The sequence below is a fragment of the Solea senegalensis genome, linkage group LG18 (assembly GCF_019176455.1).
Source record: "Solea senegalensis isolate Sse05_10M linkage group LG18, IFAPA_SoseM_1, whole genome shotgun sequence".
Lineage (NCBI taxonomy): Eukaryota > Metazoa > Chordata > Actinopteri > Pleuronectiformes > Soleidae > Solea > Solea senegalensis.
In genome coordinates this window covers 12,693,826-12,706,755 of record NC_058041.1, presented here as the reverse complement: position 1 = coordinate 12,706,755, position 12,930 = coordinate 12,693,826, and the positions used below count along the sequence as shown (strand labels likewise).

Below are 12,930 nucleotides of genomic sequence, written 5' to 3'. Positions count from 1 at the left end.
TTCCTGTCTTCCTGCCTTCCCCCGATTGCCCACATTTCCCTAATTGTTTTCACCTGCATCTCGTTAATCCCCTCCCTCAGTGTAATCATCATCTGTTCATCTTGTGTGCAACAATCCAGCATCTTGTTTACCTTCCCAGTAAGTTTTGTTTGTGTTTTTTAATCATATTATCATTGTTATTTCTGCATTTGACTCCTTTGTTCTGAATGTTCTTCCTCACACCATTAATATATGTGGAGATTTTTTTTTTTTTTTAAACACTCGTTTAGCAGCTCATTAGCAGGGCTAACTCAGTAATTCAGTATCAAAAGGTAAATCCTTGTTGTTCTCCCTTAGAGTTAATGGTGCTTTAATCATTAATTATAAAAGGTGAATTTATGTGTGATGTTCAAAAGCTCTTTTGTCCAGAAATGTTTGTAAGTCAGGGGTATAGCTGATCTCATGTTGTGTATAGGTTTTTGACAAAATTCATTACTAAGTATTTTTTCAGCTTCTTAAATGTGAATATTATCTGATTTGTTTGCTCCACATTTGAGAACATCATCATTTTGAGGTTTGGGGAAACACCACTCTGCATTTTCTGACATTATATGGACCAAACAACTAATCGATTAATCAAGAAAATTTAAAGTTTAATCGACGATGAAAAAAATTGTTCGTTGCAGCCTTAGACAAATTATGAAAGAGTGGCGGTGATGTGTCCACTCTCTCTTAGCAGCAGAGCAACAAATGCAGCTCAACACCAGTGCCTGGATGAAACCGGCCTGTAAAGACGTTGCTGATCTTGACTTGAACTCTGGCGTCGAGTGTCATACTAAGGCACGGGGCCCTCGCAGCGCCTCCGTGGCCTGTTGTCAGGCTGCATCTGTGCGACTGCGTTGAGGTCAAGAGACAGGCAACGCGCCAGCGTAGCATCCCCAGCCACGTGACTGGACCTGTCCCTGTGCGTTAGCCCCGGCTCTGTCAGGACCATGAGGGAACAAGGCCGTTAGTACTGAGTCACTGACACACTGGACAGTTCCTTACTCAACCATGATGATGAGGAACGAAGTGGGAGAAGCACTTTATGTTCTCGTGCTTGCATTATGTTGTGTATTCTGCCACTGTCTGTTCACAATATTAGAGCGTGACCACGAATCAATTCCCCTTTGCCTTTAAGTTTGTTTTCAAGAAACCCTCAGTGTGAGTTTTAAGAGATTTTCCTCTTTTATGACTTCATTTTACCCCATTCCTCTGGTAGCATAACTCAGTGCTTTGAGGCATGAAGTTGACAAGATAAGCTGCTGATGTTCAAAGTGAGCGTCAGCATGGAGAAGAAATGTGATTTAAGTGACTCGTATTTGGTCGGAGTATTTGAGAAACTGCTCATGGTCTCTGAGCATTGTTTGAAGTGTGAACATTGAAGTGGGAAAATGCCTTGTTGAGGCTGAATAATCACTAGTTGCAGCCAAGGAATGCAGAAGACAGTCTCACAATATGTTACACTTTGAGGCAGATGGGCTACAGCAGCAGAAGACCTTTAGGTTAAGGAGAGTCCTCTATTGGTTGCACTCTGCTGTATCACCATGAGATGTCTCTCTTTCTTACACACTGGAAAAAGGTCAATATCTTCCCTCTTCTTTTCTGCAAACAAGACTTTTAATATGATGAATGTTTGTGGAGAGACTGAAAACCAGGCTGCCATGTTTAAAAGCAGTTGTCACACTGCAGGTGTGAAAGAAGTGTTGAAGTCATGCAATATAAAGGAACATTTGTAACCTCCATTTAATAACCTCACGTATAGAATGAACTGATATCAGCGGTGATGTCCTTGAATAGAATCGCGCTCTAAACTCTCAAATGATACTGTCAACTCTGCAAACTCTCGATTAGAATTGAAGTGTCGCGAAGAAAGAAAAAAGGTTATACAGAAATGTTGCATTTCAGATTGCAGCTTGAAGGATGAGTTAACTGTTTATTTCCAAGGTGACATCGTCAGGCTTGCAGTGGCCCCTTAACAAAACAGGTCTGAGGCGGACGGCAGAGCAGGTGGCAAGACTCTGTTAGTTTTTATTGACAGCCAGACTGTACTGAAGAGACGTGGAGGAAAACCAGCTTTGTGAGAACAGGGCTGCCAACCCGGACTGCTCAGAATTAAGGAGGTCTCGCAAGAAACACAAATTGCTTCATGGAACTACTCACTCACCCTAGCCAGGTACCAACTATCAAATCAAGGCAGCAATGGCATTATTTTAGACATTCATCATGGCAGAAGAAGAAGTGGAGTATGCAACAATGGCATCCACAATGGATGAATGGATGTTTATGTACTCCGAAACTGTGCTCCGTAGAGAAAAAGGCGAAAAAGCGACCAGACTTGCGAAGATCAGCTTTGAATTTTAACCACTCAGACAATAAAATCGCCATGTCTACGATATATTGCTTGATCACTGAGGATTATAAGTGCACCGTGAACTCCTCCCGACAGGCTGCTTCCCCACTTGGTATGGGAGCGGGTGGTGCAAGATCCCCAGCCTGCAGGAACTGTACACACAGCAGAGCCTGAGGAAATCCCTGCACGACTCAACCCGACCTTCTGTTCTCACTCCTGTCCTCTGTATCTGGAGATACAGGAGCTAAAAAACACAGATCAACAGACTTGGAAACAAATTCTTTCCTTCAGGCCATGAGACTGCTAAATAAAAACTCTCCCAGAACAGCCCATCATAGTGTGCACTGTTTTACCCCTGTGTAATAGCATGTACACTGTGTACAATAACTTTAATGCTCTTTACAAGCACAAGCCTATCACACGTGTTTATATCATGAATTTTTAAATCGCACGGTAAAAAAAACCACATCTGGTGTGTAAAAGCCCTCCATCATGTCCTCTATTTGCTCTTTAAGATATGTACAATTATCTGTGCAGCCGAAAACAGAAAGTATTGTTGTTGCCTTCATCTTCTTAGGTGCATGCTCGGTCAACTAAAACACATGGAGCATGAAATAGTTTGCAGGTGGCTGTGCCGTATATTTAGAGAGAGGAAGTGTGCATGAGCACGAGGGGCAATTTAGCCCGACAGTGAAAGCATCTATCTCTAATTTGAATCTCCCCCCCGTTGAGTTAAGTGAAGATGCTCAAGATAACAACGGCAAGTGCTCATTAACGTCACCTCAGACATTTCAGGAGGAGGTTCTGTCTCTCCTAACCTACCATTCCCCCTGTCTCATACACGGCCACAAACAAACGTGTGGACACACATGGACACTGACCCAACACGCTGACCAAAACGCTCGCTCGCACACACACGGACCCACGAGGGTGCACGCGCACTCTGCTGCAGCCTGATAAGCCTCGCGCCTCACCAGTGGGCCCCCTGCAAATGTCAAGCTCAGTTTACTGATAGGGAGGCGGGTGGCAGTGAATGAGTGAGAATTTCCTTCACCTAAATTAAAAATAAGTCTGCAAAAGAGACATCATCTTTTAAATTCCTCCACTTGTGCATGATGAGAACGAGTCAAGTAGAAAAAACATGTTCATTTTCACCACAGTCAAGTCCAAATGATGAAGCTTACTTCAGCAGAAAGCAGCTTATAGCACTTCTCAGAGGAAGACGCGTCTCCAAACTCTGGATCTGCTTAAAGTTGGGAATCGTATGAGATGAAACGTGAGTCAAACATTCAAGCGTCATGTACAGTCCAGATGCTGTTTCATCACAAATTAGTGTCAGCCCCAGAGTGTCCTGTTGGGTAGGTTGTTCAACTAACGTCACCATCAAAATCACTGTCCCCGCCTCAAGGGAGAGGAGGGTTTTTTATGTAGCTTATACAATCACAATGTTTTTACTGAGGCTCGTCCAGGTTTTGGAGGATGAGACAAAGATTTCCCACAGATGTTTTTTGGCTTATTCACGTTGTTTCTCTGACTTGAATAAATTACCTGAAGGGGAGGGACGGGTAAATAGCAGGGACTTGCGTATCTATTGATAATGTGACGTTCTGGTTACGTGATGATGATGACATCACTCTTGTTCAGCCTGTGTTTAGTACAGTGTTTACTCTATGGGATGTTTTTAGTTTATGGGCCATTATTTTTTGTTTTTCTGATATTTGTGCCAGTAAATTTTGACCAGTATCAGACTAACACAGATCAGCTCATCCCTAATTTGTCCAAATTGATAAATCTATGAATTTAGTTGCACTTCCATTTCACTCTCATCACTACAACGCAACACAGCTGTTCAACGTCTCTACATGTTAGAGGTGTTCATTGATCTATGATGAATCTGTGAATTTAGTTGCACTTTCAAGTTCCTAGGGACATTTTGTGCCATTCTGTTTTTTATTGTCAAGTCATTTTGTCTAATATTTTATATTTTTATGACATATTCTGCCACGGGGAACAAATGAGTCAGTTTATTATTATTTTTTAAATCTGACACTGCAAAAAAATTATTGAGATTACTGTAATTCTTTTTTTTATAAAAGAAAATTGTGGATTTGTTTAAACTGGCTGTTAATGGTCTTTAATGGGTTAAAATCTAAAGAATATAATTAATATTTGATATGTATATTTCAGGCTGAAGTAGTTTTAAAAGATTGGCTCATTTAAAGTGGAAAAAAGTGAATATAGAATATTTTTACAGCAGTTTTGGGGATTTTCTGCTTCCAAGGGACAAATTAATAAGGAACTCTTAAGGGTAACTAAATAAAAGCTGTTGCTTTGTGGTCTTCTCAGGATTCTTCAACATAAGAAAAGTTTTTGGTATGTTTGTTTCTCCTCGTCGACTTCAGGAAAAGTAGACTCTCCTGCACTGTTGACTTACTCTCAGTAGTTTCAGCAGTGAAAACTGTTCTCTGCAGTCGGAGGGCATTTGCCTTTGACGTTGTGACATGCAGTCTCTAATTTGACGATGTGCTCACACATTCTGGGGAGGAAGAAACAGTCTGTGCCCGCGCTCAGCTGCCCCGTGGCTGGGTGACCTCTGCACAGGCATCGGAGCCTCAGACTTAATTGTGTCTGGAGGAACACTGTTGTCTTACGACAAGCTTTGGTTCAGACCCGCGGGCTTCCTGATCTCAAGCTCAAAGAGCAACTAAATAGACAAGATGCTTGTGCACACACACAGCACTCTAGTCTCATTCTGTCATTTTAATCAACGAATGTTCAGCTTACAACAAATGAATCCATATTGAAGGTTGCCAGGGAGCTGGAGCCAATTCCAGCATTAGTTGAGAGGCAGTATGCAATTTGGATTGTCAATAACAAGGCAAACATACAAAGACAAACAACCGTTCCCACTCACATTCACACCTACAGTCAGTTTCGAGTCTCTGTTTAACTTATCTCCAGTCTTAAGAATGAGGGAGTACACAGGGAAACCGAGCACCTTCTTGACGTGAGGTACAACAAAGTGCTGTATTTAATTGAGTTTCAATCATTTTGACAGATAACACAGTGCTGTAATTCAGTTGTCTAAGCATCAGTGACTGTGTAACAGTGCATTTTGACCCGCTTCATCGAGACCAACAAACTTTTGTGCTTGAATTCTTAACTCCGTGTTTCCAACTAAGTAAGAGACGGAGAGACTCTTCATGGTCCATGTCAAAGGTGAATTATGTCCAAAGCATGTCATAATAACGCCATAAAATATATTGGTTTTTACACTTTAGGCCTGGGAGCTATTTCCTTGTCTGTCACAGTCACAGTGGAGCCTAATTTGCCCTGGATTACTCTCAGACTCTGATCTAAGCTTTGCCTTGATATGTTCCAACACCCGCTCGCTGACTTCCTGTCATCGTATATCTCAGCATCTTTACAGCCATTAGAGGAAAAAAAAAACCCAAACACGTCTCTCCTTTTGATTGTGAAACAGAATCATCTCATGCTTCATTTGGCATTTAATACAGCTTTGTTTTCCTCCTCTTTGTCCCTCACCGATCACTGCTTCCTTTGCCTGTAACATTTGCAGCACTGAAGGCTGCTCTCGCTGGAGAAGGAGAGATAAGAACAGATGATCGGAAAAAAAAAACAGCCGAGGTGAGTGACATTCACCAGATAGTGCATGACAAAATGCAAAAATGAAAAAATCATTTCAACATTTTCAACAGATGTTCCTCATGCCCACATGATGTAGCTCGTTTTATCTTTTGTGGAAACATACAGAACATTTCAACACGTGTTGCATGCATGAATCAAATAAATAATGTAAGCACATTAATAACCATTACATCGATATAATACTTTGACTGCGTTTAGACACCGATATCAGGTTTACAGTTTATACACTAATGATAAGCCAAATGTAATGGGCTGGTATGACATTATTTTTCAACTCACACTGAGACACTGTACATGTTATGACACTGCCAGAACAATCGTAACCTCGTGTTTGATCAAATATCTCTCTATCAGTGTTTTGAAGCACAAGTTATCGTACAAACAGCATGAGAACACGTAATTGCGACAAATCTACACAGCACATTTACAAACACCGCAGTCACCACGACGACAGCGGCTGGATTTTTCCCAGACTGAAAATATGAAATGACAGCTCAAAGACGAGGTGAGGTATCGGCACTGTCAGAATTGTTGCGGCACCTCAGCGTGACTGACACTGTGACGTAGCTTGTGTCCATCTGAATGGCGGCACATAGGCATCCTGTATACAAGAGAACGCATGGATGAGGAGGTGCACAGTTACCAATAGCCATAGATACACAGCCACGAGTCCCGACCGCAGACATCTGTAAAAACACTGACTGTGGATCCGTGGCTACGGGCAACATGAACCTTTCGGTGACAGCCAAGTAAAAGTCAGAAAAGTGAATTTTCTCTGGCTGTGACCCTTCTGTGACGTCTGATCTCTCATCCTCGTCCAGTCCTCAGTCAGCATAGAGAATAAAACCTGAGAAGGTGCTGTATTTGTTGCTGTTGCCCCCATGAGCTTTGCCACCGTCCAGTTTGATGAAAACCTCATCGCCAGCATCCAAGTGAAGAATGACGCTGTTGCTGGCATAGTCGTAACTCTGGTCCTGGTCTTGGGCGATGGCGCTGGCTCTGACCTGTGATATGACACACACACACATTGAGAAGGAAAAGCAAATGAAGAAAAGTAAATGTGCAGACTAAACAGACACATAATGACAAATTAAGTCACTGCTTAATAGTTAGTGCTCACACGTGCCGCAGGTTCACCCATGGTGCAATTTACCATGGGTGGGAATAATACACAACTCCTTATATGGACATCCTGTGGTGTGTGTTTGTAGGTCACATATTTAGGCTTTTAAAAATGTGTTTTCTTTTGTGTTGTTGAGTCAAAGCTATGATTCATTTTATATCGCATTTTTCGTGATATAAAGTAGCAATAGTTGTGGAGAAGTCACAAAATGAGATTATTTTTCTTTTCTTTTTGTTCATAAAAACGAGCCAAGTGAACTTTGAACTGTGACGCATTTTAAAATTTCACAACTTCAATCCAATTTTAAACATTTTGAGTTCTTAGGTGTGTTTACATAGTTGGTGATTTTTTTTATTATTGTAGAGGTTGTGCTGAAAAAAAGGATATAAGACACTTTACATTGCACATTCTTTCAGCCTCTGTAAATACTGTAATGGGAAAAAAAGCAGCCGAAATGCTCTGTGTCCTAAGGGTTAAGCAGATAATGGCAAATGCACTTCACATAATGCTGATTAGGTCTATCGGCTTCACATGCCTCTCTATGTTTCTCAGTATAGTGATATTTAAATATCCTGTCACCCTGTGACATTTCCACTCTGCCCACAGGAGGTGATTTGGTTTTTTCTGTCTAGACAGATTGGACTTTGACTGAAAACACAGAGTTAGTCAGTTAGTTTAGTGAGTTAGTTTATTGCCCCCTTGGGGAAATTGGTTTTCACGGGTTCTGTACATGTGCACATCTCACAGCAGAAAAACATATAGGACATGAAAAGATCAGACACATGACATGCATTACATATATGGCTGTGTTTTCTTTAAAGTGGAGATGGCTGAAGCTTGTGTATTAGGCTTCTGCTGAAGCGGGCTTTATTGCATTTCATACTTTTGAATATCCTTCATGACGGTCGGAGTTGGCAATGGCAATTGAGTGGGTGTGTGGCTTCCTGTGATATTGCATCACATGCATCATGGACGTGTCATCAAAGACATGTCCATGAAAAGTTCCAAAAGTGAATTCTGCTGCTACCAGTTTGATGCTATTCATTTGCTTCTGGCCTTCACCTGCCCCTGCGCTGCTGCAGTTTCCACACAAACCCTCCCTCTGATAAGGCACTTCTGCATTATACAGTTCTAGCACTATACTTGACTCTACTCTACATGGTTTGGTGTCAGACACGTTGTTTTTCACAGTACCTCCTGAATGTGGGCGGAGTCGTCATTGCATGGCTGCGTGAAACTGCCGTGGCGTTGTTTTATACACAACACAGACACATATTTGTAGAATATTTGTTCATTTGTGGAAATTCTCTATTGCTTGTTGTTGGTGAATAATGAAATAGAGACTTCTGCCGGCTGACAGGTTTTTATTGTTGATATGCAACATATAAGTGAACATGTATTCGTACTTGAAGGAAAGGAGGTTTGTAAGAAATTCAAACTGAAGTTTAGAGAGTCTGACTTTGTGTAAGTGTGTCCCCCCCTGTGGTGAATATCCTGCTTCTCCTCCCGTGACTCAGTTGAAAGGGTCAGGTTTGAGTCAGTCTGCCTCGGAGGAAGGATGGCAGTATATCCTATTTAACCTCACATTCATACATTCCTCTCCAATTTCTCTGGACAGAGTACTGAAAACGCCACATTTTCCCAAACTCAAGTGTCATCATTTAGTTTTATTCCGAGGGTGATCAATCACAGCCAAATCTCTTTTGTGAATTTGTGTGGGAAGTTGCCACTGTCGGTCACAGCCCCATTAAGTTTTAGCCCATCTGGGTTGCCAGGTTGGTTGTTATAGGCTGCAACAGTGTAATCTCTGCTTGGGTGAGATTGTGGCGTTGTGGCGACAGGTTATAAAAGAAGACAGAGCCACAACAGGAATGTGGAGTTTTAATTAGTGTCAATGGAGTATAAACGCATATGTCAAGAGGCCTCAGGGTCTGAGACGAGCGGCTGAGCCACAGATGACAGCATGATGATGGATTTGTGACACATGAGGACAATGCGGCTCAAAGTCTCTTCCCTCCCTGTTGTCTACCCTCAGCGCCACTGCAGCAAAAACAATGTCCACCGCTTACACATAATTCACAGGTTATCAATTTCTTCTCGGCCAAGGACCTCCTACAAGATTAAAATGAAAATATAAATAAAGAATTCCGGTGAATACCTCATGTATTTCCTTGGAATAATTTGACTATAAATAAATATATATTTCAGAGTACAAAGTAGAAATTCATTCACTTTTTGTTGCTATATATCATCATTTTATTTAAACTTTTCATGGCCCACTGATTGAATTTACAACAACCCCCACTTATTTTGACCCCCACTTATATTGTGAATGTTGTCTTGAGTTTCATTTTACAACTTGTTTAAAATACTGTGTAGTAACTATTCATTTGGGTTTTACTGGGTTTTGTCTTTGTTTATTATTAGATTATTTGGATGCTGCGTACAATCCTGCGTGAGGGAGGTTTTTCTTTTTTTTTGAAGCAGCAAGTGAAACCTTCTTTGTTTTTTTTTTTCATTCATGCTCCGACCCGTTTGCAGTCGTCTTGCTTCGCGGGTGCAACATTGCTGTTACCTCTTTTGGTCTTGACATAAAACCACTCACTTCCTGTGTGCAGCGGGGGAATATCACATGACAAGATCTAAACACTGCTATACTGAGAAACGCAGAGTGTCATGTGGAGCTGATAGACTTAATCAGCATTGTGTGAACTTGAATGTACCTGTGACATAAAACGATTACACGATATATGACAATTATACACTCCAGCTTGATCCCCAGAGTGTTGCCTGCCATATTGTGATTATTTTAACTATCAGCACATAATATACATTTGTTATTAGAAGTTGTGAGTTACGCCATCAGTCATAGCTACCTATGGCAACATTTTAAATGTTGCTTTAAATCCATAAAGTTTATCTTGGGTGTTGCACAGTATCAACGTTGGCAGTGTCGACTAAAGAGAGCAGAAAGTGCAGAGATTAGGAGCTGGAAATGCAGTTTATGGAACTATCTACTATGCAATAGTCACCCAACACTGACTGAGTCATCGTGATTTAAATATATCTGGTTGCAGTTTTCTCACACTGCATCTGCACTATAATCTGCTGTATTTCTTTGGTTTAGATGATGTTTTATGGGCTGTATATGTGATGCTTTTTCACCAGTTTTTAAATTTGTTTATGCACTTTTAACTTTGTGGGTGGAAAATAAAATGTTTTGTGGTGGGAAGTGAAGAGAAAAAAAGTGTGTGAGAACAGACCTTGATGACACAGTGTGCCTCTGTCAGGATGAAGAATGAGTAGTGGTAGTTTAGTCACTACACTTAATAATGTTTGTGCAAGAGTAATAACATGAACACCCACAATATCTAATAGTTCCTATCTATAATTCGGTTATTTCATTTCTTTATATAATTATGTGGATTTGGTACATCAACATAACAATATATCTGATTATAGCCACTGATTCATTTACATCTGTCGTCCCTCGGCAGGTGGTGCAGTAAAATAAAATAGTACATCCATAAGAGGAAAACCATGCGATAACAAAAAAAAAATGAGAAACAGCCCTGGCTGTGTTCCACTTAACAAAAACAAAGTACTTACAATAAAATATGTGATGCGGCAAAGCAAAACCAGGATTTAGGAACCATAAGTGGTGCTAAAAGTTTTTTTTTAAGAGTTTGAGATAAACTGCACAATGTCCATATACTTTTATTGCATTAAAATGTCCAAGGAAATTGAGTAAATTGCACATTTGCACATATTGTAGGAAGCACAGGTGTTTGACTGACTGTGTTCATGTCCTACTGCACTGTGGCTGAGGTGTGTGCAGGAAAATGTCAAGGCTCAGATTTTTTTTTTTTTATGTTCTGTTTGATCACTTTCATCACCTGGGGCTTTGTAAACATTATGAAATTACCCATGAACATCATGATTCTGGTATTGCAATGCCCGGTAATGATATCACATATCCGCACATCGTGCCTGCGTGAAGTTTGTTGTATTTCAAAGGGCACAGGCTTTGAACTAGCCACGACCTCAGGCTGTGTTTTGATGTGTGCGGAGTTGAGATAGCGCTGCGCTCCTTCCACTCTCTTCATTCAACGTGTGCATCAGTGCGTGTGTAATATGCACTGATACACAATCTGGTAGCGTGTCAATGTGCATTGTGATTATCATTCGATACAACACCAGACTAAGTCTGACCTGAAATCACTGCCACGTGAACGCATGACTACTCAATTCAGACTGCCCGCACACTGCTTACACTGTTCCCTGAACAAATTGATGCAAGTTCATTCCCGTGTATTATTCAAGGTTCATAACTTAGAAGATCATTTCATTTACCATTTGTTTGCTGAGAAACTGTTTTTTCCATGTGTTACATTCAACAATAAGTCATTTATTAAAGGTCCAGTGTGTAAGATTTAGGGGCAGTGTAATCACCTGAATGTGTGAAATGTTGTTTTTGTTATATTTACATCAAAAACTAAGGACCTTTTTGAGTTTTACTGACCACTGAATGCTACCGTAGTTTCTCCGACATGCTTGAAAGGGAAAGGCAAGGCAAGGTGAGAGATGTTCAGCTGCAAAAGGCAACTTCAATTATCAATGTTGTTAAATTCTACACTATACGTTTTATGCGGGTTTTTTTTAGAAGAAAATGTTACCCACCAGACCATTCTTGATCAAGTCAGCCCACATGCTGGTGCCATCTCCTCCCCTCATCAGCACGTTGTAGATGAAAAAGTAGGTACCAGGGATCTTACAGGTGAACTTGCCCGTCGCACCCTCATAGTTCCCCCCAATGTTTGTCACCACGTCATCAAACCGCAGAATATCGTAGCCTTCTTGAGGGTTCCGTAGTCCGGCGTAAAATGCTACCCGAGGCATGGTGTTGTAAGTAGTTGTGCTGACGGCCCCTTTACCCCCTAAACCTAATATTCCTGTCCGTACCACGTCCACACCATCCCCCGGTGGTCCCTTGGGTCCTGGTGGACCTGGCTCTCCAGGTGGTCCTGGGGGTCCAGGCTTGCCAGGACGTCCTTGTCTGCCTTGAGGGCCATGGGCACTGTAGGTAGGCAGTGGTGGGACGATGCTCTGCTCAATCATGTGTGCCTCATCTTCCACTTGTAGACTCACGGTTGCTGTGTCTGTGCCCGCGTTCACACCGGTGCCCGTCGCACCCGTGCTGGGGAAGGGGTCACAGACCATGCGGCAGGTGCCCAGCATCTCATAGTGGCTTGCACTGTCATCGGTGTCCCCTGTGCCAACAGAGCTCACCAGCACAGGGATGAGGACCACTAAGACCAGGACCAGCATGACCCCCACAGCAGCTGCCACCAGGGTCTTCCGCCCGATGCTCAGCCGGGGAAGGGGCTGCGCTGCCAGGGTGGAACTCTCGGGGGTGGGAATGGTGACTGCAGGGTATGCGTCCACCTGGCAAAATGTAGAGTTGAAGAGGATCTGCGATGGCGGAGATGGTGCCCAGGGAGAGCTGGTGTGAGTGAGTGACAGAGCCGTGTAGGAGTAAGAGAGAGGGAGTGGAGCAAGGGACCTGAGTGATCAAAAGGAGGGAGAGAGAAAGTGAGGAGAGAGAGAAGGAGAGGGAGAGAGAGTAAGACAGCTTGAGAGAAAAAAGGAAAAGAAGCAAGGGGAGGAGAAAGAGACAGGGATGAGAAGAACACTTTCTTACTCCCACGTGTGAACAGAGAGGGAAGACAAAGGCGTGAGCAGAGACAGGAGGGACATCGTCTGTGGA

General features: G+C 42.2%; 1 protein-coding gene across 1 annotated transcript; it reads right to left on the bottom strand.

Moving 5' to 3' along the window:
* Positions 1-5,373: 5,373 nt before the first annotated feature.
* On the bottom strand, positions 5,374-12,714 carry LOC122758893 (C1q-related factor-like). Its single transcript, XM_044013280.1, has 2 exons — positions 11,844-12,714; positions 5,374-7,044 (listed from the first exon to the last, which is right to left on the bottom strand). Exons 1-2 carry the CDS (start codon positions 12,489-12,491, stop codon positions 6,865-6,867), a joined length of 828 nt encoding a protein of 275 aa, XP_043869215.1. The 5' UTR covers positions 12,492-12,714; the 3' UTR covers positions 5,374-6,864.
* Between the last annotated feature and the right edge of the window lie 216 nt (positions 12,715-12,930).